We start from the raw sequence: 26,751 nt of genomic DNA on the forward strand, positions 1-26,751 counted from the left end.
AAAAATAAGTATTTTTCGAAATAGTAAATTAATCTGCAAAAAAAGCAGGGGCTTCAGGCACAAAACCTAAAACAACTTTATCCAAAGCATCAGCTAACTTCTTTATAGTAAGAAGTCTTAGAATACCAGGTTAAAGTCCATTAGGTTTGTTTCAAACACTAGCTTTCGGAACATTGCTCCTTCTTCAGGTGAGACTTCTTACTGTGCTCACCCCAGGCCAATGGCAACATCTCCACATCATAACTTCTTTATATGCATGTGTTTGGATTTCATCCAATGGAGGTTGTGGTGATTGGAAAATGGTGCCTGGAAAAAGTGTTTTTAAAGGTTTCAAGTATATCTGTGTAACCTTTATTATTAAACTAATTTACTATTGTATACTGTAGTAATGTTAAAATGGCATCAATAACAGTGATATAAAGGGCAGCACGATGGCACAGTGGGTTAACACTGCACCTCACGGCGCCAAGGTTCCAGGTTAGATGCCGGCTCTGGGTCACTGTTCGTGTGGAGTTTGCACATTCAACCCTACAACCCAAAAGATGTGCAGGTTAGGTGGATTGGCGACGCTAAATTGCCCCTTAATTGGAAAAAAAAATTAATTGGGTACACTAAATTTTTTTTTAAAATCAGTGACATAATGTATTTAACTACATGTTGCACATCAAAATGAAAATCACGAAAAACATTTCTATTACATCATTAAATAGATCCGACAAACTGAACATTTCAACAAAAGAAAATGATATGGTTAACTGTCAAGTAACAATACAATCAATAGAGGTATCAGTCCAGTATTATAGAAATACTGCTCACATTAGCTCAGAGAAGGAGGTAGTTACTGTAAATATCATATGCCAGCACTGGATGCATTTTTGTGGTTTTCCTGAACTATGAAACGTGGGCGGCATGGTGGCACACTGGTTGGCACTGCTGCCTCACAGCTCCAGGGACCCGAGTTCAATTCCGGCCTCAGATGACTGTGTGCAGTTTGTACTTTCTCACCGTGCCTGCGTGGGTTTCCTCCGGGTGCTCCAGTTTCCTCCCACAATCCAAAGACGTGGTTAGGTGGATTGGCCATGCTAAATTGCCCTTAGTGTTCAAAAAGAATAGGTGGGGCTACTGGTTATGGGGATAGGGTGGAGGTGTGGGCTTAAGTAGGGTGCTCTTTCCAAGGGGTGGTGCAGGCTCGATGGGCTGAATGGCCTCCTTCTGCACTGTAAATTCTATGATTCTATGATTAGATGAGGATCTCTTTAGTGGTGGCAACATTTAAGAAACAAATTGTTTTTTAAATAAATTTAGGGTACCCAATTATTTTTTTCCAATTAAGTGGCAACTTAGCGTGGCCAATCCACCTAACCTGCACATCTTTGGATTGTGAGGTGAGACCCATGCAGACACGGGGAGAATGTGCAAACTCCACACTGAAGTGACCCGGAGCCGCGATCGAACCCGGGTCCTCAGTGGTATTTTCTTCTACTTGAACTGTCAAGTCCAATCTAAATCTTCTGATTGCTCCTCACACACTTTAATATTCCTCTTTACAAACTGTCACATTCCAATTTGAAAGGAATCTTTTGACTTTACTTCAGCAATATTTTCCACATTCAAACAAACTCGTTTCTAAATATTTTTTAAAATCAGTCCTTCCCTTTTACTTCTCTTGATGTTGTTAAATTCAAGTTGACCACTGAAAATAAATCATCACCTTATAATCTAGCTGCTTCGTCAAAATGTTGACAATCTCTACAAGGTCATGCCTGAAAATCTCAGCCCTAACTTCCTGAGTCTCTTCATGATTTTAGTCACACTGCTATCCAACCCAAAATCCCCATTCCAAGTAACAGCAAAGTGAATTTATATTGCATTTTTTTCATTCCTTCCACATACTTCCTTTAATCTTATATTCAATTTTGGCATAATACTACAACTACAGATTAATTAAGGTCTCACTCAAATTCAACATGATCTCTGTGCTTTTATATTCTATGCCCCTAGGTATAAAATCAATTTGCCATCTGTCATAATATACACCAGTATATCATGGCGCAGACACACACACTGATGGACATACCAATCAACATGCATAACACCGCAGCCAATCACCAGTTAGAGCACACTCACTATAAAGACAGAGGGCATCAGTTTTCCCGCTCATTCGGGATGCAGCCTCTCAGAAGTACAAGAGCTTACAGCTTACAGCACAGATCCTCACATGTGCTGAGTGATTAGACTGGTTAGGATAGGCACAGGTCTGTAGTTAATCTAACATTGTGTTAACCCACAGTAAGAGTATGTTCAACAGTTTATAGTTTAATAAAATAGTGTTGTACTATTTTAAGTGTTGGTGGCCTGTATGTGTTCCACGGATCCAGAGCGCCCCACACATCACTATCTTTGTAGAATTATTTAATTGTGCTCTTCACATAAGAGTTCACTTTTGGACTCCATAGAAAATTAAGGTGAACTTCTATTCCTTACTCTAAAATGTAATATTTCTCATCACTTATGTCAGTTTCGGATTTCCAGGCTGGATTCTAGGTCCAGAGGGACTCAGAAAAGTCACTTTACAACTTTTAAAATTTGATGAGGAACTAATTCTTTACTTTCATAAATGCTACATGGAAACATTTTTTGAAAAGGCGGGGCCAGCTTTTCGCAATAAGATAGCAATCCAGAAAATTGTCCAATAATGATCATTTCTTCAAGTATTCAAGGAAAAACATTGCCCCTTCTCCAATTTGGATTTTTGAAAATTATTTCTAAGTTTAAACACATGCATAATTGTTAGTGTTCCAATTCGGTTTGTTTTGTGAGGGCCATGAAGAATCCAGCACAAGGTCATAGAGTCAATCAGAAAGTAACTTTATTTACAACAATATGTACACAGTGGCAGTAGTTCACTACTGCTTCCTTCTCTATCCGGTACCACACTGGCCAGCTTTATATATTCAGCGGCAACTACTAGTGATTACCACTGGGGAGGCTCATATTCCCCAAGAAGCATAGGGTAACCAATTGTCCCCAGCCAATAGGATCCAGGCAGGTTGTAACAAGGCATTTCAAAGCTTGTCATGGAACCATAATGATGTTTGTTAATATTAGCTATGGCCCTCATTACCCTCTGCTGTTCCACTCAAAGGAATGAACAGAAGCTGTTGGGAATTGAAACAAGGAAAAAACTATCATCTTTCTGCATTGTATTCTTGGAAAAGCTGGAAAATGGTTGTTTGTTGTCTGACTGAAAGCAACTACTGTATCATTAGCTTTTACTCCGTTAATTAAAAAGGGTCATGTTTTTCTTATGTAACTTGCAGCACTAAAATTATCAATGAAGGTACTTAATAAAGTACTAAATAAAAATGGAAACGCAAAGACAATTGTGACTTGGTAGAGCAGTAACACCCTAGAATTAATACAATTAATTAAATTTTCATTAACGCTTTATCATGTTCAAAGCTAACATTAGTCATTTTAAAATTATCAAACATTCCGTGTTACTTAGTGGTACTACAGTCAAGATTTATTTTCATTTTTGGAAATCAACTTGTTCCATGTAACAGAAAGAGAATCAGGAAAATATTCCACATGTCAACAATTATACATTGGGGAATCAATGCAAGAAATTTAAATCGTTGATTTATTCTCAGTTAGGTCAAGGTCATCTTGTGGTTTTGTGGTCAGATTTGCTTATAACATGCTTACAAAAGATATATTTCCTTCCTATATAAAAATAACATGGGGATAGAGAAATTCCAGCAATTTTCCACAGAGCTCAAGGCAAATCAAGCCCCTAAAATGAAAAATGAATGCAAATTCTGCATTTTCCCATGAGATATTAGTCTCCTGAAATTTCATAGTGTCTAAATATTTTCAGATGTTTTCTAAGCTCACCAAAAATGTTAATAGTAATATCAAAAGAAATGTGCAGCTATTTATACTTTCTATTTAAGATTATGCTTTTTAAAATAAGTCCCAAAATGAATATCTGTCTTTATTATAGGACCCATTTATTCATCACCTAACTCAAGCAGCCACTCTGACCACCCGAAAGGTGGTGAACTTGGGAAGGTGGTGCATGTGGGAACATGAACGTTGAACCCGGAGGCCTGTCCTGTCATTCAATGAGATCATGGCTGATTTGCAACCTAACCCCATATACTCATCTTTGCCCCAATGCGATGACAAGTGATTCTCCATCATTTCTGGGGTTCTACCGCCCAGATACTGCCTGACAAACAACTTAAAATCTCCCCCATGTCTTATCTGTCCCCTCTCAGAAATACATGTTGAGGCAGGGAAAGGAACCACCAGTTACCGAAGGCTATATTCAGTATGGGCTTTCCAAAGAAAATGTACGCATTGACTCTCTTCACATTTCTTCCTCAATGACTCCTGTTTATCCTCACTTTCATGCACCCATTGCATACCCCACCCTTAACCTTTACTATCCCATCCCTTTAAACATTATCAGGGAGGTAGAATATGAATTACACACAGGGTTCAGCTTCTACTATTCTGTACCAACATTATACTCTGATGCAACCACTTGCTGTGCCAGTCCACACAAACCAACTTTGTGACCTCCCTGAGCAAAGCTGACAGCTGAAGAATTAAATTTCCAGTGTCATATTTATGGAGTGAAGCATTACTCTGCAAAAATGCACATCAGGAAATCATGGTGTATCTCAATCTTCAATGCATAAACTGCTTGATTTCTTGGTAGACACACCTAGTCTCAAGAATTCACCTCAGCAGTGTGCAAGTGGGAAGTACGTCCAACAATAATTTAATGTACGTATCTTTATGTTGTCAATTCACACTCACTGGGAAGTGGGTATGTCCATCTAAAGCTCATTTTATCCTCTGAAAAGGAGAAGCCCATCAGTTTGGATTGAATCCATTTCTAAATCCCAGGAACACTGAAGCACACTGAACCAATTACATGCAGAAGACCAACATCCAATGGATCTTTAAAAAAAAAACTTTGATTCCAAATTTGCAACATTTTTACAATTTACAAAGTAACAAATCCCATGCAACACATTAAACCCCCCATGCACCCATACCTCCACCTCCCTCCACCCCCCCACCTCTCCCTCAAAATCAACAGTAACCAACTCTCCAAAATGCGAAATGAACAAACCTCAACTTTTTTGCAACCCATCACTCGCTCCCCTTGGAGCAAATTTCACCTTCTCCAGGGCTAAAAACTCCAGCAAGTCCCCCTGCTGCACCGAGACACAGGCTGGAGACGGTGACCTTCACCCCAACAAGACCTTCCTGCAAGCAATCAGCGAGGCGCAAGCGAAAACATCTGTCGCTGCACCCATCTGCAACTCTGGCCAGTCCAACACCCGAATGTGGCCTCCAAGGGACCGGGGCTCCACATCTACATGCAAAACCCCCAGGTTGGTGCTGAAAACTGCCCTCCAGCTTCGGGCAGGACCAAAACATATGTACATGATTCACAGGACCCTTACCACATCGCTCACAGAGATCCTCCACCCCCTCAAACAGCTGGCCTATCCTTGACTTTGCAGGTGCGCCCTGTACACACCTACAGCTGTATCAGTCCCAGCCTCGCACACAAAGGCATTCACAGTACCTCCGCAGTACCTCACACCACAATCCCTCATCCAGCACAGCCCCCAGCTCTTCCTCCCACTTAGTCTTAACCCCCTCCATGGACACCTTATCCTCCTCCAAAATCCTCCCATAAATCATCGAGACAACCCCCCTCTCCAAACCGCCTCCCCCAACCGATCGCCATCAGCCGGCAGGGTATCACGCGGTCCACCCAAGGGAAACACTCTCAGTAGCCCCAACAGGGTGGCGCCAGACGGGGGCCTCGGAGCGTACTGCTGGCATGGGCAGTTCCAGTCGAAGGTACCCCTGGCAGCAGGGACGCCCACCAGAGCCAGAGGCCCCATGGAGCCGGGCACCGATGGGACCAGGGGTGCGGGGATGGCGGAGGGATATGCGGGAGGAGAGTCTGCAGTGCCAACCAGGGCCTCTATGTAGCCCGGTAGACCTGGTTGGGCATGTGGGCACGCACATGTTGACCTTTCACCCCCTGCAGACAATGGATATGGGATTCAACCAGCAATGGTGGCCTTCCTCCGGGTCAGTATCCCTGGGGGATGCACTGCGGCTGTAGGAGCTGGAGCTGCTCGAGGAGGAGGAAGCTACAGCCATGGAGCCTGCCCCTGAGGAACAGGAGGCAGCCACTGAGGATGGAGAGGCGGCCGCCTAAAAGACCAAGGTGGAGGAAATGCAAAGGAGGCACTGCATGTGGCCTCGTGCATACCGGCAGCGGCTGTCATTTGAGGACTGGCTGGATCGGTTGACCTGGCATCGTGGGGGAAGGGGGAATCATCCGCTCCCGGTGGCTGCCAGGGCCGGCCCAAGGTACCGGCAACTCGGGCAGTCGCCCGGGGCGCCAGCAACCCTAGGGCCGGCGCTGGTGGCTGCTAAGGTGACGGTGCCCTGAACTTTTACGCCACGGGGTCTTTCCAGGTACTGAGTATGGACCTGTTTGGAATCTCACAGAGCTTGGTGCTCAGGTGCATCTGTGACGTCATGGAGACCCCAGTCAGCACAATGCATCCATTTCAATGCGGCCCAATCCCACCAAGATACCAGGGCAGCGGGGTTCGCCGCCATCGGCGACATGCCCCGGTTCAGGGGGTGATGGACGGAATGCACGTCGCCCTATGAGCACCTGCAAATGACAGGCCTCTCTACACGGGCCGAAAGGGGTTCCACTCAATGAACTGGTCTGTGACCATCAGGTGCACATCATGCATGTCTGTGCCCAATACCCTTGCAGTGTGCACGACGCCTTCATCTTGGACAGTCAACATTTCCAGGCCTCTTTGAGCCGTATCCCCAGATGGTGGGTTGGCTCCTGGGCGACAGGGGTTACCCACTGCGCTCGTAGCTGATAAAGTCTATCCAGAGGCCACAGACCGAAGCGGAGACCTGCTAGAACAATGCCCACACAGCAACCAGGAGCGTGATTGAGGACGAATTCTGGTGGCGGACATGGTGTGGTCGCACACAGGGCAGCACCGGCTTGAAGGCTTTGATTTGAACCCTTTGTACCTGAAAGCGGGGGAATTTTGACAGTGATTGTGAGGCTCCACAAGTCTGGGGAGAAGGAGAAGAACCTGTGGTGGGCTAGGGGAAGCGGAACTGCAAATGGAAGGGGAACAGTGTCCGTACCTATCAGGACATTTGACCAGAGCTGCCGAAAAGATGCACTGGGTTCAACAAGGCCAAAGCCATTCCATACCGAAGGCAAATCTGGTTTGGGGCACTGTACCCGGCGAAACTGTAGGTGACTTTTGAAGGCTGGGAGTGCTATTTTGAAACCCCAGAGGACGTGAATGACTTCATTAGAGACCATAAAGTGAGGGAGAATTGAATGTTGATGGGAGACCTTTGAATATGAGGGGTTTTCCATCTGGGGTTGGGTGATTTTGTTGTGATGGTTTGATAAGGGGCAATAAGGGCAACTGCCCCCCCATTTGTGGTGTTTTTCTTTTTGGAGGGGGTGAACTGCGGTTTTGGATGTGTCTTTATTTGTGTGGGGTCTACAGGGAGCCATTTGCACAGACCAAGGTGGTAAAGATGGAGGGAGGTTCGTAACATGGAATGTATGGGGACTGAACGGGCCTGTGAAGAAGTCACGGGTCTTTGCGCACTTGAGGAGCTAGAAGGTGGGGATGGTCTTTCTGCAGGAGACACATCTCCGGGAGAGAGAGAGAGAGAGAGATACATGATAATGAGCAGGATGTTGGATTGAACGCCGGGGATGCTAGTAAATGTTTATGTGCCGAATTGGGAGACGTAGAGTTTGTGAAGGGGTTGCTGGGAGTGATGCCAGACCTGGACACGCATCAGTTGATTATGGGTGTGATTTCAATTATGTGCTGGAATCGAGGGTTGACAGGTCATTAGAGACAGATCAAGCCCTAAGTCAATGGGAAGGTTGAGGATGATGAAGGGTTTATAGAAAGGATGGGAATGGTGGATCCGCAGAGGTTTAGGAACCCAGGGGAGAGGGAATATTCCTTCTTCTTTCACGTGTGCAAGGTATACTCCAGAATTTACTTTTTTGTACCAGTGTTCGTGGGGGGGGGGGGGGGGGGGGGGGGGGGGGGGGGGGGGGGGAGGGGGGGGGGGGGGGCAGAGTTTGTGGAAATTGGGGGGCAGGATTCTCCCGCACCCGGCGGGGCGGGGGTTCCCGGCGGGACGGAGTGGCATGAACCACTCCGGCGTCGGCCCGCCCCAAAGGTGTGGAATCCTCCACACCTTCAGGGACGAGGCTAGCGCCGGAGTTGTTGCGCCCCGCCGGCTGGCATGGAAGGCCTTTGGCGCCATGCGAGCTGATGTCATCCCCGCGCATGTGCAGGGCGGGGGTCACCTACGCGTCGGCCATCGCGGAGGCTGACACAGCCGACGCGTAGGAAAAGAGTACCCCCACAGCACAGGCCTGCCCGCGGATTGGTGGGCCCCGATCGCGGGCCAGGCAACCGTGGGGGCACCCCCCGGGGCCAGATCGCCCCGCATCAATTGATTATCAGCCCACGGCGCCAGGTTCCGCCGGTAAGGGACCTAGTCTGATCCACGCCGGCGGAACCGGCAAAAAACCAGCGATCCTTCGGCCCATTGTGGGCCGGAGACTTCGGACAGCCCGGGGCCCATTGAGCCGCGCCAGTCCCTGCCATTCTCCGGGGCGAGTGGAGCGACTCACGCCTCGCCGACCTTTGGAGGGCCGAAGAATTCGACGGCCAGCGGGGGCGGGATTCACGCTGACCCCCGGCGATTCTCCGACCCGCGGGGTGTCGGAGAATCCCGCCCGTGATCTCTGACCATGCGCCGCACTGGCTGCAGGTTAGACTTAGCGCAAGGCAGGAATGGAGGTTAGACTCGGGCCTTTAGTGGACAAGGGGTTCTGTGAATACATAGAACATAGAACAGTGCAGCACAGTACAGGGCCTTCAGCCCACGATGTTGTCCTGACCATTTATTCTAATCTATGCTCAACCTAACCTACACCCCTTCAATTTACTACTGTCCATGTGCCTGTCTAAGAGTCGCTTAAATGTCCCTAATGACTCAACTCCACCACCTCTGCTGGCAGTGCATTACACACACCCACCACTCTCTGTGTAAAGAACCTACCTCTGACATCTCCCCAATACCTTCCTCCAATCACCTTAAAATTATGTCCCCTCGTGACAGCCATTTCCACCCTGGGGAAAAGTCTCTGGCTATCCACTCTATCCATGCCTCTCATCACCTTGTACACCTCTACCAAGTCACCTCTCTGCCTTCTTTGCTCCAGTGAGAAAAGCCCTAGCTCCCTCAACCTTTCTTCATACGACATGCCCTCCAGTCCAGGCAGCATCCTGTTAAATCTCCTCTGTACCCTCTCCAAAGCATCCACATCCTTCCTATAATAAGGCGACCAGAACTGGACACAATTTTCCAAGTGTGGTCTAACTAGAGTTTTATATAGCTGCAGCAAAACCTCATGGCTTTTAAACTCAATCCCCTGTTAATGAAAGCCAACACACCATACGCCTTCTTAACAACCTTATCAACCTGGGTGGCTTCTTTGAGGGATCTATACACATGGATCCCAAGATCCCTCTGTTTCTCCACACTTCCAAGAATCCTGCCTTTAACCCTGTATTCAGCATTCAATTTCGCCCTTCCAAATGAATCACTTCACATTTATCAAGGTTGAACTCCATCTGCCACTTCTCAGCCCAGCTTTGCATCCTGTCAATGTCCTGTTGTAACCTGCAACAACCCTCAACACTATCTACAACTCCACCAACCTTTGTGTCATCGGGAAACATACTAACCCACCCTTCTACTTTCTCATCTAAGTCATTTATGAAAACCACAAAGAGCAGAGGTCCCAGAACAGATCCTTGCGGGACACCACTGGTCACCAACCTCCGGGCGGAATACTTTCCACTAACACTCGCTGTCTTCTTTCGGCCAGCCAATTCTGTAACCAAACAGCCAAATTTCCCTGTATCCTAAGCCCCCTAACTTTCTGAATGAGCCTACCATGGGGAACCTTATCAAATGCCTTACTGAAATCCATATACACCTCATCCACTGCCCGACCTTCATCAATGTGTCTCGTCACATCCTCAAAGAATTCAATGAGCATTGTGAGGCATGACTTGCCCCTCACAAAGCCACGCTGACTATCTTTAATCAAACTATGTTTTTCTAAATATTCATAAATCCTATCTTTCAGAATCCTTTCCAATATTTTGCTCACCACAGACATAAGACTGATGGGTCTGTAATTCCCAGGGATTTCCCTATTCCCTTTCTTCAGTAGGGGAACGACATTCGCCTCCCTCCAATCATCCGGTACTACTCCAGTGGAGAGCGAGGACGCAAAGATCATCGCCAAAACCGCAGCAATCTCCTCCCTCGCATTCCGTAGTAACCTTGGGTATATCCCGTCAGGTCCAGGGGACTTATCTATCCTGATGCTTTTCAAAATCTCCAGCACATCTTCCTTCTTAATATCAACCTGTTTGAGTCTATTAACCTAGTTCAAACTGTTCTCATGGGCAATAAGGTCCCTCTCTCTAATGAATACTGACGCAAGGTATTTATTTAGGGCCTCCCCCATCTCTTCAGACTCTAGGCACAAGTTCCCTCCACTATCCCTGATCGGCCCTACTCTCACTCTGATCATCCTCTTATTTCTCACATGTGTAGAATGCCTTGGGGTTTTCCCTAATCCTTCCCGCCAGGACTTTTTCATGCCCCCTTCTTGCTCTCCTCAGTCCATTTTTGAGTTCCTTCCTGGCTACCTTGTAACCCTCTAGATCCGAGTCAGATCCTTGCTTCCTCAACCTTATGTAAGCTTCCTTTTTCCTCTTGACTAGAAGCTCCACTTCTCTTGTCATCCAAGGCTCCTTCACCTTACCATTCCTTCCTCGTCTCAGTGGGACAAAACTATCCAGCACTCGCAGCAAGTGCTCCTTAAACAATCTCCACATTACGACTGTGCAATTCTCCGCTTTATGCTCCTCAGCTGCTGTCTAATATCAGTATAAGTTTCCCACCCCAATTAAATATCTTCCCATACTGTGTGTTCCTATCCCTCTCCATAACGATGGTAAAGGTCAAGGAGGTGTGGTCACTGTCACTGAAATGCTCTCCACCGAGACATCTGACACCTGGCCTGGTTCGTTGCCGAGCACCAAGTCCATATGTCCTAGTCAGCCTATCTATTGAGTCAGGAATCCTTCCTGTACACACCTGACAAAATCTGCTCCATCCAAACCATTTGCACTAAGTAGGTTCCAGTCAATATTAGGGAAGTTGAAGTCACCCATGACAACAACTTTGTTACTTCTGCACTTTTCCAAGATCTGCCGCCCAATCTGTTCCTCAATTCTCTGCTGCTATTGGGGGGTCTATAAAAAACTCCCAATAAAGTGACTACTCCTTTCTTGTTTCTGACTTCCACCCATACTGACTCAGTAGACAAACCCTCCTCAACTACCTCCTTTTCTGCAGCTGTGGTGCACTCCCTAATTAACAGTGCCAGTCCCCCTCCTCTTTTACCTCCCTCCTTATTCTTCTTAAAACATCTAAACCCCGGAACATCTAACAACCATTCCTGCCCCTCTGAAATCCATGTCTCCATAATGGCCACAACATCGTAGTGCGGTTGGAGATCAGAGATTATGTGCAGTTGAATCAGGATGGGATGGAATCGGTGTTTTAGGAGGCGTTGAAGGCGGTGGTTCAGGGTGAGATCATCGCGTTCAAAGCACACTGAGATAGTAGAAGGAGGGAGGAATATGGGCGGTTGTTGGACAAGATAGTCGAGGTGGACAAGAAATATTCGAGTGCCCCACCAAGGAAGGGTTGGCAAAGAGAAAAAAGTTACAGGGGCAGCTCAATAGGTGGACGACGGGGAAGGAGAGGGGCGTGCAGTACAAATATGGAGAGAAGGTGAGCTGCAAGCTGGCCCATCAGCTATGAAGGCAGGCCGGGTCTAGGGAAATCCTAGTATGGACAGGGAAAGGGGAGGTAGTGTCGGAGCTGGGAAGATTAATGAGGCATTCAGGGAGTGCTATGAGAAGTTATAATAATAATATAATCTTTTTTAGTGTCACAAGTTGGCTTACATTAACACTGCAATGAAGTTACTGTGAAAATCTCCCAGTCGCCACATTCCGGCGTCTATTCAGGTACACAGTGGGGGAATTCAGAATGTCCAAGTCACCTAATAGCTCATCTTTCGGGATTTGTGGGAAGAAACTGGAGCATCCGAAGGAAACTCATGCATACACAGGGAAAATGTGCAAACTCTGTACAGACAGTGACCCAAGCCGCAAATCGAACCCGGGACCCTGGAGCTGTGGAGCAACAGTGCGAACATTGAGCTACTGTGCCGCCGATCCAGCTGGTGAGGAAGGGGAAATGGGGTGGATTTTGGATGAGATGGAATTCCCAAGCCTGGAAGAGCCTAGGGTTGAGAGAGGTGATGGATAGCATAAAAGGGAGGAAGTCCGGAAGGCCTCAGGGCTGGACGGTTACCCGGCGGAGTTCTATCAGGAGTTTGCGAAGGAGCTGACACCACATCTATTGGGGATGTTTAGCGAGGTGCTGGAGAATGCGGAGCTGCCAGAGACACTGACCCAGGCATTGATCACATTAATCCCAAAGAGGGGGAAGGGTCCGTTGGAGTGTGGGTCATACAGGCCCATATCATTGTTAAATACGGATGTGAAAGTGTTGGATAAGTTAGTGGCGGGGACGATGGAAGGATGCGTTCCAGGGGTGGTTGCAGAGAACCGAATGGGTTTTGTGAAGGGCAAGTAACTTTCCAGTAACATTAGGCAGTTAGTAAATGTGATCGTTACCACGTCGAAGGGACTGGTACTGGAGGTACTGGTCTTGGTCTTTATGGACATGGAGAAGGCTTTCGATTGGGTGGAGTGGTGGTACCTGTTTGGGGTTTTGGGAAGGTTTGGGCCGAAGTCTGTGGCATGTGTGTGTCTGCTGTACGTGGCCCTGGTGGTGAGTGTATGGAAAAACGAGATGAAATCACGGAGCTTCGGGTTGCATAGGGAAACGGGCCGAGGTGTCCACTGTCACCGCTGCTGTTCGCGCTGGCAATGGCTCTTAGGGGGTCAGTAGGATTGTGAGGGGAGTAGAGAACACCGGGTATGTGAGATGGTGGTGTATGTGAGGTGGTGGTGGGAAGGAGAGGAGTTACAATGGGTTAGAATAGATGAAGAATCCTGTAGGCGGTTGAGTTTGGGGCCATGGTGACAGCGGCGCTGCCACTGGCACCGAGGAGGTACATGGAGAGCCCAGTGGAGAGTCCACGATTATCGTGTGGAACCAGTTGAGGAGACACTTTAAGATGGAGGGCATGTCGGTGCTAACACCGCTGTGTGGGAACCATGGGTTTAAGCCGGTGGAGGTGGATGCCATGTATAGGAGGTGGAGAGAGGTGGGGCTGGTGAGGGATCTGTATCTGGAGGAGACGTTTGCAAGTCTGGAAGAGCTGCGTGAGAGGGTAGAGCTTCCGAAGGGAAGCAAATTCAGGTATATGCAAGTGAGGGATTTTGTACGGAAGGAATAGAGACAGTTTCCCAAGCTGTCGGAGTAATCCTTTTTGGAGCGGTTGCTCCTCCCGGATGTGGAAGGGGAGGGTAGGATTGGGGCTGTTAATGGGTGGCTGGGGGAGCAGGGGGAAGCGCAGGTGGTGAGGGTTAAGTAGAAATGGGAGGGGGAGCTGGGGGGGGGGGGGGGGGGGGGGAGTGTGAAGTGAGGCATGGATGAGTTTGATTCATCTACTCTGGGTCCCTGCTAGCCCCCTGCAGGGCTGAGAATTCGTGAACCTTTGAACCAAGTTTTTCTGGCGGAAATCTCTACCGTTTTGACGCCAGCGTGGGGACATAGTTCCAATAATGGAGAATCCAACTTTGCGGGTTTGTTTGTTTTGTGTCAACAATATTGTTAATTTGTACACACATAAACCAACTTCAAGTGCACCACATTAAAATTAAAGTTTAGTTGTCAAGCAACTTATGAATGAAGTTATTATACATGCTGTACATATACAATTATGACATATTTTCTGTAATATTTGATGGCTTTTCTTTTTCCAGATGAAACGTGTAAAATCTTCACAAAATCAGAAAAAAAAACATTTTAATTGATCATGTAAATATATTTAAAGTATGACATACATACATAAATACCACCTACTTGATCATTTCCAAAATGAGATAGTCAATACATACCAGGATATTCTGGAATAAAAGTTGAAAGGGTATAATTAGACTGGCATCTAAAATATATTCACGCTCAACGTAATAATAGATCCAAAATAATGGATATCCCAACAACATAAAAAAAGGCATTGCCTCACTTTATATAGGAAAATTGGTAGTATTAACAGAAAACAAAAAGCTCAAACAGCAAAAACAGCGCAACAGTCCCAGAAGTGAATAACGTTACGTATCAATAACTCAACGAATAAGATGCTGCAGCACCAGATGAAATTGATCAAATAAAATGCAAACAATTTCACAGCAGAATCAAATTATCTATACTTGTTAAGCCGGGGCTCATGTCGTAGATGAGGGAGGGGTATTTCTACTCATTATTGTGTTTTTGGGGTACTGTTCCCCTAGCCCCAGTCATTTTTCCTGGATCCTATAGGTTGTTGCTATATTAAAAGCAGCCTCTAAGGTGCTTGTGAGACAAGCAATGCTTGGATCCCTTCAAAGTGTTGACAACCAGATATTTAGTGCTACGCCTATGATAGTGACAACTTGCGAAGAAGAGCAATTACAAGCAAATCCATGGCATATGGAGCCAAAGAGGAGAAATCTAAATGCACGGTAGTAATTGGTTTAGGTTAGGGGATAGATGAACAGTTCTGTAGCCTAAAATTGAGAATCGTATACTGATTATCTCCCAATTGCCAGATAAAATATATAATGGAAAGGATACAAAAGATTTCAGAGAAGAGAATAGCCAAATTTCATGGTCCATTTAGGAACCAGTACATTAAGACGGTCCTGTAAAGGGAGTTTCAAGAATTAAGTCACAGGTTAAAGATGTATATTTTAACAATTTTGAGATTATGTCCATGCTACATGACAGTCTGTACAGGCTATATAGGCAATATGTGTGTGGCTAGAGAGAAAACATGGGAGGTAAAGGTTCACATTTATGGGAGACTCCAAACCATGAGCATCTTGTTTTTCGGTGTCTTGATCCCACCATAGCAACCTCTAATTGTATTTTGGAGTGTGTAGGTGATTTATTCAAGTGTGGGGCAACTTTATGATTGTGCAGCTGGTGCAGGTACTTCATGGCCGTGCGGCTTAGACGAATCATTTCAGCATCACCTGATTTTACAGGATGAAATTCATTTGTGTACTGTGAGTCACAACAATGCAGAAAAAATATTAACGCCATGATTTTTTGCTCGCATATGTCATGAGTGCAAATGGCGATGTGGGTACAAAATCCCACGATAGTTGAAAATTAGTATCTCATCAGTGATAGCCCTTGGGGGTAAAGGGACATGCCCAAGCAGTATCCTGACGTTGTCCCTGGCACTTTACCCGGGAAACTTGCCCTGCTACCCTAGAACCAGACATTGCTGACTCTATCAGGCCGTACCCCGCCACCATTATGGCGTAGACCACGCCTCCAAATTTGTCCTGTCCAAACAGCCAGAATATCTGAAGAGAAAACCCGTCAGCCAGCACACTGTACACAGAGTGGAAAATTCTACGTTGAATTATGTCCAGAAATATTGCACTTTTAATAAAATCTGTGAGTTTTTTAAATTAAAAGACAAGCCCAAGATAGATAAGGAAGTAGAGTCAATCACTGGCTGAATTGCTGGAGCGTGGTACTCTGAAAGAGACAATGGAACCACACCCTGTTTCCAGACAAATATACATCTAAAGTATACAGAAACAAATTGCAATCTCTGCTGGAGACAATGGGAGATAACGGGAGATGTCGGCCAAGATTCTCCGAGCCTCCGAGCCAAAATAGCGCCCGGTGCGGGGACGGAGAATGGAGCATCAGACCAGCGATTGGGTCCAACGCCATCCCGTGATTCTCCATGGACCGGAGAATTGCCGCCAGTCGCGCGCTCGCGGTCGACACGGCGCCGGTCAGGGGCCGTTGAAAGAGACCCCCTTGACGATTCTCTGCCGGCAGCTGACAGAGTACCCGCCAGCGTGGTTCTAACATGGTTCCACCCAGCAGGAGCTCGGAGTCGCGGCTGCGGTGGCCGCCCTGGTGGGGGTGGTGGGGGAATCTGTCACCGGGGGGTCTCCAGGACGGCCAGGCTCGCGATCGGGGGCCACCGATCGACGAGCGCATGAGATCTGGGGGGGTCCTATTTTTTCGGCGCCGGCACGCTGTGTTGGTCTGCCATGTCATGCAGGGCCGGTGTCACATGTGGCTGGCACGCACATGTGCGGAACCGTGGCCGGAAGTGCAGGGCCCCTTATCGGCTGCCAGAGCTACGTGGAGCACTCCGGGGCCCTGCAGGTCCCTTTCAAAACAGAGAATCACTCCAGACTTTCGAGGAAAAAGTCCGCGTGATACGCGCCACTTTTCTCGCGGGCATGGGGACATAGCCCCATTATTGGAGAATCCCACCCGTTGTACTGTTGTATCTTTAGACTAACAGTATAAAATTTATAGGTTGCAAATGCACGTGGGGTGAAAGCAATATTAAAAAGGTTTGTTAAATATGTCTATACTGTAGAAAGGCTGGTATTAGTCTAACGGCAAAGTAGCCGATGATGTCATGCATGTCACGTGACTAGGTTCTTAAAGAGATATTGCACACAACTACAAAAACCCATATATAACAGCCCTCCCCCTTTACTTCTAACGTTCAACACAACTTATAACAAATATTTTAACATAGTCATTTACATAGATACAAACGTTCAGGCATCAAATTAATACATGATAATAAGCAGACCCGTTGGGCAGTATCAGAGGCATCATGGGGATCTTAGAAAAATTTGGTTGGTCGGTTTCCGGGATACAAGTTGAACATAGGAAAGAGCAAGGTGTTCCCGATTGAGACGGGAAAGGAGGTTAGGAGAGTTGCCGTTTAGGGTGCCAGTGGAGGAGGTGGAGGAGGTGGGGGTGGGGGGGGGGTGGCGGCGAGCGAGCTTGGGTATGATGTAGATGATGCAGGGCTGAGCGGAGCTGCAGAAGTTGAACCTGACTCGACTGGTGGAGCAGGTGAAAGTTAATTTTAAGATATGGGATGTCCGCTGTCATTGGCAAGGAGCGTGCAGACAGTAAAAATGACGGTGCTGCCAAGATTTCAGTTTGTGTTCTAGAACCTCCTAATTTTCATCCCTAAGTATTTTATTAAGAAGGTCAATGTGCTGATCTCTGGATTTGTGTCAGTGGGTTAGGAGATCTTTCTTGGAGCAGGGGCGAGGGAGGGGGGCCTAGCGCTGCCGAATATGACGAGTTACTACTAGGCAGCGAATATTGCTATGGTTAGGTAATGGGTCGTGAGGGAGGGAAGGATTGGAGTGAGGTTGGATGGAGGCAGCATTGTGTAGGGGAACAAGTTTAAGGGCTTTGTTGTCAGTGCCTCTACCATTGTCGCCGGTCAGATACTCTGTGAGCCCAGTGGTGGTGTCTGCCCAAAGCGTGTGGGGGCAGTGGAGGCAGCAGTGGAGTTGGAGGGTGCCTCGGTGTGGGGATCGATCTGCAATAACCTTAGGTTTACGCCAGGGGGCTGGATGCGAGGTTTCGGGGGTGATGGGAGGCAGGGATTGAGCGATTTGGCGATTAGTTTGTAGGGGACAAATTTGCAAAGTTGGAGGACCTGAAGGAAGAGCATGAGTTGCCCAGGGGAATGGCTTTAGGTATCTGCAAGTCTGAGACTTTGTAAGGAGAGAGGTAACATCCTTTCCTGGGCTGTCGCCCCTGGGGTTGTAAGACAAGGTGCTGTCGAGGGACGAGACCAGGGAGGGGAAGGTGTCCGATGTGTATAAGAAGTTGATGGATTGGGATGGAGCCCTGGTGGGGGACATAAAGCATAAATGGGGGAAGGAGCTGGGAGGGGAGGTGAGGGCTGAAACATGGGCAGAGGCCTTGCGGAGGATCAACGCAGCCTCGCTGGGTGTGAGACTAATCCTCATCCAGTTCAAAGTGATACATAGGGTGCATATGACAGTGGCAAGGACGAGTAGGTTCTTTGAGGGGGTAGAGAATAAATGTGAGTAGTGTGACAGAAGTCCCACGAATCACATCCACATGTTCTGGACCTATTCAAGACTGAGGGGGCACGGCAGGAGTTCTTGGACATGATGCCAGAGGTGCTGGGTGTGGAGGTGGTCCCGAGTCTAGAGTTCGCAATATTCTGGGTGTCAAATGACCCGGGTGATCAGGGGGTGAGAGAGACCAATGTTCTGGCCTTTGCTTCCATGATAGCCTGGAAATGGATTTTGCTCGAGTGCCGGACCTGGAGCCGCAGAAAGTGGGGTTGTGGGTGAGCGACCTGACGGAATTCCTGAGGGTGGAGAGGGTTAAATTCATCTTGAGGGGGGTCGGTGGATGGGTTCACCCAGAGGTGGAAGCGTTTATTGATTTCTCTAAGGGAGTTTGAGGGGTCAGCACGGGTGGGGGAGGATAATGGAGTTAAAATGTGGAAGGCAGGATGTGAGAAATGGGTGGTATTAGGGGAGCGGGGGGGGGGGGGGGGAGTGGGTGTTGGTTGTTTATAAAGTTATTTGGTGGCTCTTATGCTTTTGTTTGTTTATATGAAAATGCCTTGAATAAAATATTTTTTTAAAAATTACATTGTAATAACACAATTAATAAGTTGGGCAATCAGGTGGGTGTCTATTTCTTGCTGGTAGCCGTGCATTTCCGGGACTTTGTTATTCGTGACTTTAGATGCATTTTCACATTCTCCAGTAAATGTCTCGACCCTGGAAGAAGTTACAGTCCCTCTTCCGAGGGAAGACCAGTAGTAGCAGGTATTAAAAGTGACAGTCAGATGGAACGGAGACCATTACCTCTTGAAGAAGTTCTGGCACTGGCACACTAATGCGTGTTGACAATAATTGATTCGCATGGCATTTCCACAAGGGTTCGTCTGTCGATTGGACCATGTAGGCTATTGGATCTGTCTGAGCCAATACCGTCAAGGGGACCCACTTCTCACCAGCGCTAACACTAGTTCTCATTGTTGAAACAAGATTTTCTTGGAGTTACTTTCTCATTCGAGATCTGTGACTGTTGGTTTCGCTCTATTATGTCACATGTCTTCTCTGGTAAGGGTAAATCGAAGGTAGTCCTCAGCTTCCTTTTCATCAATAACAAAGCTGGGTAACTTTGTGCAGTCGCATGTGTAATATTTTGGCATGTTGCTACAAACTTGTTCACACGACGATTAAGTGATCCTTGGTCTTTGGAAGCTTTCAGTGCATGCATCAAGGATTGGGCAAACCTTTGGGCTAACCATTCGTGGATGGGTGGTAAGATGCTGATTTACATGTTCAACACACATCTTTAAGTAGTCTTCACACCCTTGGGCTGCAAACTGTGGACCATTATCACTCGCATTCTGCTCTGATTTTCCAAATCTCACAAAGGCCTTGTCAGGCTTCTCAATCGTTTGTTCCGCAGTGGTTGACTTCATCAGGCCACTTAGAGTGTGTGTCTATAATGACCATGAACATGTGCCTCCTGAATGAACTAGCAAAGTCAACGTGCAGACATTGTCACAGCATTTTAGGTTACTCCCATAGATGCAATCGTGACAACGGCGGTGCGTTCCTGACTGGCACAGTCCTGCTTTTCCTTCTATTGGGCATCAATTCCTGGCCACCAGAAGTAGCTTTGTGCTATTCCTTCATTCGCACTATACCTGGGTATCCTTCAGTTGTCTGTTCCAATATGCGATGTCGCTAACTTGGAGGAATAATTACTCTCATCCCCCACATCAGCCCTGTGCTGTTAATTCGAGTCTCCTGGAAATGCATGGTTTAATTCGGAATGTATTCCTGCTATACTCCCCTTGAATACCATTTCCAGTACCTTCCTCATCACAGGATAATTTTGTGTATGTTTTTGGACTTGAACTGCAGTCACTGAGACATTCTCGAACAGCACACAATCAAAAATATCATCATGACTAGATTGTATCTACCCAGCTGGCAAAGGCAGAGAGATAATGCTTTTGAATTGGCATGATTTTCTGACTGACGTTATTTGATCTCATAGGAATGTGCAGGTAATATTAAAGACCATCGGTGGAGTCTACTTGCAGCCAACAAAAGGATCATTTTGTGTAGCCCAAAAATAGCTGCCAAGATCCTGTGGTTCGTCTGCAATATGAAGTGATGACCATAAAGGTATTTGTGAAATTTCTGTACACTCTGTGCCTCCTTCTCCAACTGAGAGTAGTTAAATTCTGCACTCGTTAGCATACGAGGTGCAAAAGCCCTCGTATTCCCCTGAAGACATCACCGCTCCAACACTATGGTGAAGCATCACAGGCAAGTTGTAATGGCAACATTGGATTGAAATGTTCCAACACTTCTGACTTCTTCAGTGCTTCTTTGGCTGATTTATATGCTTTTTTGCATTCAGATGTCCACTGCCGTGCCTATTTTGTGCACAACAAGATATGTACAGTTTCAATAGCTTGCCAGATTCAAGGTGACTTTTCCATAGTAGTTCATTAACTCTAGGAATTACCTAAGTTGAGTGACATTCATTGGTCATAGAGTCTCCATAATAGCTTCCATCTTTTTAAATGCTTTATGCAGATCCTTATTGACAATTACATGTCTTAGATAGCCATAGAATCCCATAGAATCCCTGCAGTGCAGAAGGCAACTAATTTGAGTCTCCACTGACCCTCCGAAAGAGCACTCTACCCCCGCGATATCCCCATAACCCTGTGAATTAATCATGGCCAATACACCTAACCTGCGTATCTTTGGACTGTGGGAGGAAACAGGAGCACCCGGAGGAAACCCACGCACACACAGGGAGAATGTGCAAACTCCACACAGGAACCCAAGGCCAGAACCGAACCCAGGTCCCTGGCGCTGTGAGGCAGTAGTTCAACCATGCCACCCTTGGAAAGATTCTCCATCCCAGGATGCCCGGAATGTGTTCACTGATGGGATGGAGATTTAGGTGTCGGGGGAAGATCGGGATTGGCGGCAAATGCAATGCTCTGACCCCCAGTTAGCAGCATGAACAAGGTCCACGATGTATGCCGACAGGGGGATGCAAACAAATGCAAATAGGTCTAAATGACTCATTTGCGTATATTTCACAGGCACTGCGCCCGATACTCTGGCCTCCCATGATTCTCCGGTCCCCACGGCCGAGAATCACGTGGATGTGGATCACTTGTGGTTTTTACCAGCGTGGCCCTGACGTGGTGGACCTCGCGATGGGCCAATTGGGAAGCCTAATTGAGACCATCCTAGCCCATCTTGGGCCACCACCCTGAAAAATGCACCGCCAGCCCACCTTGAAAAGCCCCTAGTCGCCACATTCCGTCACCTGTTCGGTTCCACAGAGAGAATTCAGAATATCCAAATAACCTATCAGCACATCTTTCGGGATTTGTGGGAGGAAACCGGAGCACCCGGAGGAAACTCACGCAGACACGGAGCGAACATGCAGACTCCGCACAGTGACCCAAGCCAGGAATCGAACCTGGGACCCTGGAGCTGTGAAGCCACAGTGCTACCCACTGTGCCGCCCCCAAATATCACAAAGGTCTTGTCGGGTATCTCAATTATTTGTTCCGCAGTGGTTGACTTCATCAGGACCACCTCAGTACACTTTGAGTGTGCATCTACAACAACCATGAAGTGCTACAGCTTCACTGTGGTTGTTGTTCTTTTCTTTCACATTGTGAATTTTTCTCAATTGAATTCATTTTGTTACTTCCTTTAAATGTTTTCTTTTGAGCTTTCTTCGCTGGTGAAGTTACTTTGCTCCAGCAAGCTCTTGCTGTGTGTCTAGTTCTGCCACAATCTTTACATTGGCTGTCCTTACTCCAGCAATCAGGCTATAAATGGCCCATTTTTGCATAGCAATGACACGTCTATTGCTGGGTAGGCATCTTCTGGCCGGCAGCCAGTTTATTGATCCTCTTGCTTCAAGCTGAGAAGCTTCTTTAGCTGCGAGCTCCGTTGAAACAGCAATATTTAATACAGTCTTCAGAATAAATTATCGCTAATTTTGTCGTCTAACAAGTTGCCAAATTTGCAAAACTCTGCAAGTCGCCTGAGGGTTGCGATGAACTGTGCAATATTTTCCTCTTCTGAATCCTTTGATGAAGTCGAAACCTCTCTGCAATAGTTAATGGCTTTGATGCATAATGGTCTTTTGATATTTTAATTAATTCTTAATACATCTTATCCACTAGTTTCTCGGGCTGAACCAAGCTTCTTAACAAATTGAAAGCTTTGCTTGCAATTGTACTTAGGAATGCAGGAGCCTTAATACCTTTTTAGATTAATCTTGTGATCAGCAGAGGGATTTGGAAATGAAAGGAAGCCAGTTCAACCTTCTTCACCTGGGAAAGAACAACTTGGGGGTATCCCAGCCAGACTCTAAGAAATTGTGGGACCTTGTCTAGGATAACAAATTTGGGGACCCTCGCCCTGAAACCGATAGTAACTTGTTTATCAGTTTCAGAGACCTTTTGACCCTTGCATTGGCTATTCCCTGGGAGTGGAGGTCGGGAGCAAATGAACCTTAACAGTACAATTTATAAGAGATGCTAAGTAAACTTAAAGAGGTGCAGAAATTTAAAGTAGGTAGTGGGCACATATGAAGATAAATATATTGGTAGTCTTTATATATTTCAACCTATGTAATAACCATCTAGATGACAAAATTACCTGGCACAAAGCAGTGAATAATGCAATAAATATGGAGGCATGGAATGTGTTTATAGTCAAGTGATTGAGTGCCATAATACTGTAAATTCAAGTTTGATGTGATGTGATGGAGACTATGGTGAGAAGGTTATCCCTACTTGTTGTGTTCAGGGTAACCTGCCATTTTACATCAATGGATGTAAAATGTTGGGAAGAAATTCATGGTGCAGCTGAGCAGAAATGTTACTGGCAGTACCAATCCAATGGGTGGATCAGTTAATGCTGTTAATTATGGAGAAGATTGGCATTCTCCCATGTTGGTCAGAAGAGAAATGTTATTGATAATTTTAAAACCATGTTCGATTCAGTGGTATACATTTATACAGAGATTGATAAAGAGAAATGTAGCCTCACTACAGACAGAAACAGGGGAATGCATAATGAGGGACAAAGAAATGGCTGAGCAATTGAATACATACTTTGGTTCTGTCTTCACAAACGAGGACACAAATCAGATCCCAGAAATGTTGGAGAATGAAAAGTTTAGTGAGAGGGAAGAACTGAAGGAGATCAACATTAGTAGAGAAATGGTGCTGGGAAAACTGATGGGATTGAAGGTGGATAAATCCCCAGGGCCTGAGAATCTGCATCCCAGAATGCTTAAGGAGTTGGCTCTGGAAATAGTGGATGCATTGGTGGTCATCTTCCAGGATTCTATCGACTCTGGAACTGTCCCGGCAGATTGGAGGGTAGCTCACGTCACTCCGATATTCAAAAAAGGAGGTAGAGAGAAAGCAGGGAATTATAGACCAGTAAGCCTAACATCAGTAGTGGGGGAAATGCTTGAATCCATTATCACGGACTTTATAGCAGAACATTTAGAAAGCAGTGGCAGGATCAGTCAGAGTCAGCATGGATTTATGAAGGGAAAATCATGCTTGACAAATCTGTTGGAATTCTTTGAAGAGGTAACCAGTACAGCCGACAAGGGGGAGCCAGTCGATGTGGTATATTTGGACTTTCAGAAGGCGTTTGACAAAGTCCCGCATAAGAGATTATTGTGCAAAATTAAAGCGCATGGGATTGGGGGAAATGTATTGAGGTGGATAGAAAACTGATTGGCAGAGAGGAAACAAAGAGTAGGGATTAATGGGTCCTTTTCAAATTGGCAGGCAGTAACCAGCGGGGTACTGCAGGGATCGGTGCTGGGATCCCAGCTTTTCACAATATATATTAATGATTTGGATGAGGGAACAAAATGTAACATCTCAAAGTCTGCAGATGATACCAAATTAGGTGGGAAGGTGAATTGTGACGAGGATGCAGGGATCCTACAGCAAGATCTGGACTGGTTGGGCGAGTGGGCAAACCAATGGCAGATGCAGTATAATTTGGATAAGTGTGAGGTTATTCATTTTGGAAGCAAAAACAGGAAGTCAGATTACTACCTGAATGGTTGTAAATTGGGAGAGGGGAGTGTGCAGCGGGACCTGGGTGTCCTTGTGCACCATTCGCTGAAGGTAAGCATGCAGGTGCAGCAGGCGGTAAAGAAGGCTAATGGTATGTTGGCCTTCATTGCAAGAGGTTTCGAGTATAGAAGCAGGGATGTGTTGCTGCAATTGTACAGGGCCTTGGTGAGGCCACATGGATTATTGTGTGCAGTTTTGGTCACCTTCTCTGAGGAAGGATGTTCTTGCTCTTGAGGGAGTGCAGCGAAGGTTTACCAGACTGATTACAGGGATGGCGGGACTGTCATATGAGGAGAGATTGACTAGGTTGGGATTGTTCTCGATGGAGTTCAGAAGAACGAGGGGGGATCTCGTAGAGACTTATAAAATTCTAACAGGACTAGACAGGGTAGATGCAGGGAAGATGTTACCAATGATGGGTGTGTCCAGAACCAGGGGTCACAGCCTGAGGATTCAGGGTAAACCATTTCTGACAGAGATAAGGAGACATTTCTTTACAAAAAGAGTGGTGAGCCTGTGGAATTCATTACCACAGGAAGTAGTTGATGTTAAAACTTTGAATATATTCAAGAGGCGGCTGGATATAGCACTTGGGGAGAATGGGATTAAAGGCTATGGGGACAAAGCAGGTTTAGGCTATTGAGTTGGATGATCACCCATGATCGTGTTGAATGGTGGAGCAGGCTCGAAGGCCCAAAAGGCCTCCTCCTGCTCCTATCTTCTATGTATCTATGTATTCAAATTAGTACATTTAATAGCAGCTCATGGAATTGCTTGAGATGAGTCACAGGATATCCTCATTGTAGTTTTTTTTGTGGGCTGTTTTAGCTCAGTTGGCTGGAGAACTGGTTTGTGATGTAGAGCAAGGCCAACAGTGTGAGTTCAATTCATAAAGGCCCCACCTTCTCAACCTTATGCCTGAGGTATGGTTAGATCACCACCAGTCAGCTCTCCCCCTCAAAGGGGAAGCAGTCTATGGTCATTTGGGACTATGACAACTTTCCTTACTTCATGCTCTTTGTGATATAGGGATGTTATCAATGCTGTGTGATTGTAAAGTGGCAGAATAACTATGGATCACACTTACAAGAAATAAAGGTCACACTGAGGGAAATAATTCAAAATTTGTGAACAGAGGTACTTACAACATCTGGGATTTCACAGGCATTTTCTCGCTGATTTTGTTCTGGGTCACAGTAAATCCTTAACTTTTGAACTTCAAACTGCAAACAAAACATAATGTCATGTTAAACAAAAATAAAACATGTAGAATTTTGCTTTTAAACAATGTCCGGTGGGATTTCCCCTCAAAAATTGCAATGTGACATTTTTGGCGAGAAAATTGGTGTAATTCCTGCTGGCCTCAGTGGTGTGATTCGGACTGCAATTTCCAGGTACATTGAAAATGTTTTTTGCCCCCCAAGTCTGAGGTGCAATGTGTCTGATTCACCCACGCGAGTGGTCATCTTCAACGAAAGGGGTTCAGCATTTAAACGGCTCCACAGCACTTGCTCTCATTCAAACCAGGAAGCTAATCAGCTAGGAAACCAGCACCTAGATTTACGAAGGAGGCCCCCAGCCACTTACTGGATGCTGAGAAAGGTAAGCAGGCTACAATATACCCTCGGAAGGTAGGAGGTTCCTCAGCAAGGTGATGAGTCGCACCTGGGGCACGGTGGCTGGACTGGTCAGTGTCAGAGGCCTGACCAAGAGGACGGGTGTGAAGTGTAGGAAAATGATGAATGGCCTACTACAATTAGAAAGGGTAAATGGTCCTAGTCCCATCTCTGCACTCCAGCCCTCCATCACCCACCAGAAAATCACCAGCTCACAGGGCCCTAGTACTTGGCTGCACCTTCATCCAGATTACCAGACTTAATTGAGTTCTTGTAGTCCAAACCCTTGACCAGGCCATGCACTAAAAACATGTCCCTTGCCTTACAGGACCTCAACATAAGAGCCTGGCCCGTCTCCCAGCAGTATCGCATCACCCACCCTTGACACAAACTCGGAGGAGACCTCGGAGGAGGACATGGTTGATGCATCACAGCTTTCATCCGCACCATTCACCATTGCACTTTCTGGTGAGCACCACACAGTTTCTGATGCACATCAGGTGAAGGCAGGAGTTTCCCAGGGATTAGACAGTCGGAGGTATGATCGAACCCAGGACCAGCTGTGCTCTAAGAAGGTGCCGTGCCTCTGGACACGTTTGTCCCTCAGCTGCTGGAGATGCAAAGACAGAGCTGGGAATACCAGGAGGGTTGTCAGTGACATTCCTACAACTGCAAGGCGAAAAGAGGACTACCAAAACCACCTGTGTAGAAGATGTT

General features: G+C 46.5%; 1 protein-coding gene across 3 annotated transcripts in view; it reads right to left on the minus strand.

Moving 5' to 3' along the window:
- Positions 1 to 26,751, minus strand: part of col21a1 (collagen, type XXI, alpha 1) — a 363,276-nt gene that overhangs the window by 211,977 nt on the left and 124,548 nt on the right. For all 3 annotated transcript variants that reach the window (XM_038800645.1, XM_038800643.1, XM_038800644.1), the window contains exons 7-8: positions 25,564 to 25,641; positions 14,322 to 14,330 (exon numbers count right to left, since the gene is read on the minus strand). In XM_038800645.1, coding sequence (XP_038656573.1) covers positions 14,322 to 14,330; positions 25,564 to 25,641 — 87 coding nt within the window. The remainder of the gene's footprint in view (positions 1 to 14,321; positions 14,331 to 25,563; positions 25,642 to 26,751) is intronic.

The sequence above is a fragment of the Scyliorhinus canicula genome, chromosome 6, assembly GCF_902713615.1.
Source record: "Scyliorhinus canicula chromosome 6, sScyCan1.1, whole genome shotgun sequence".
NCBI lineage: Eukaryota > Metazoa > Chordata > Chondrichthyes > Carcharhiniformes > Scyliorhinidae > Scyliorhinus > Scyliorhinus canicula.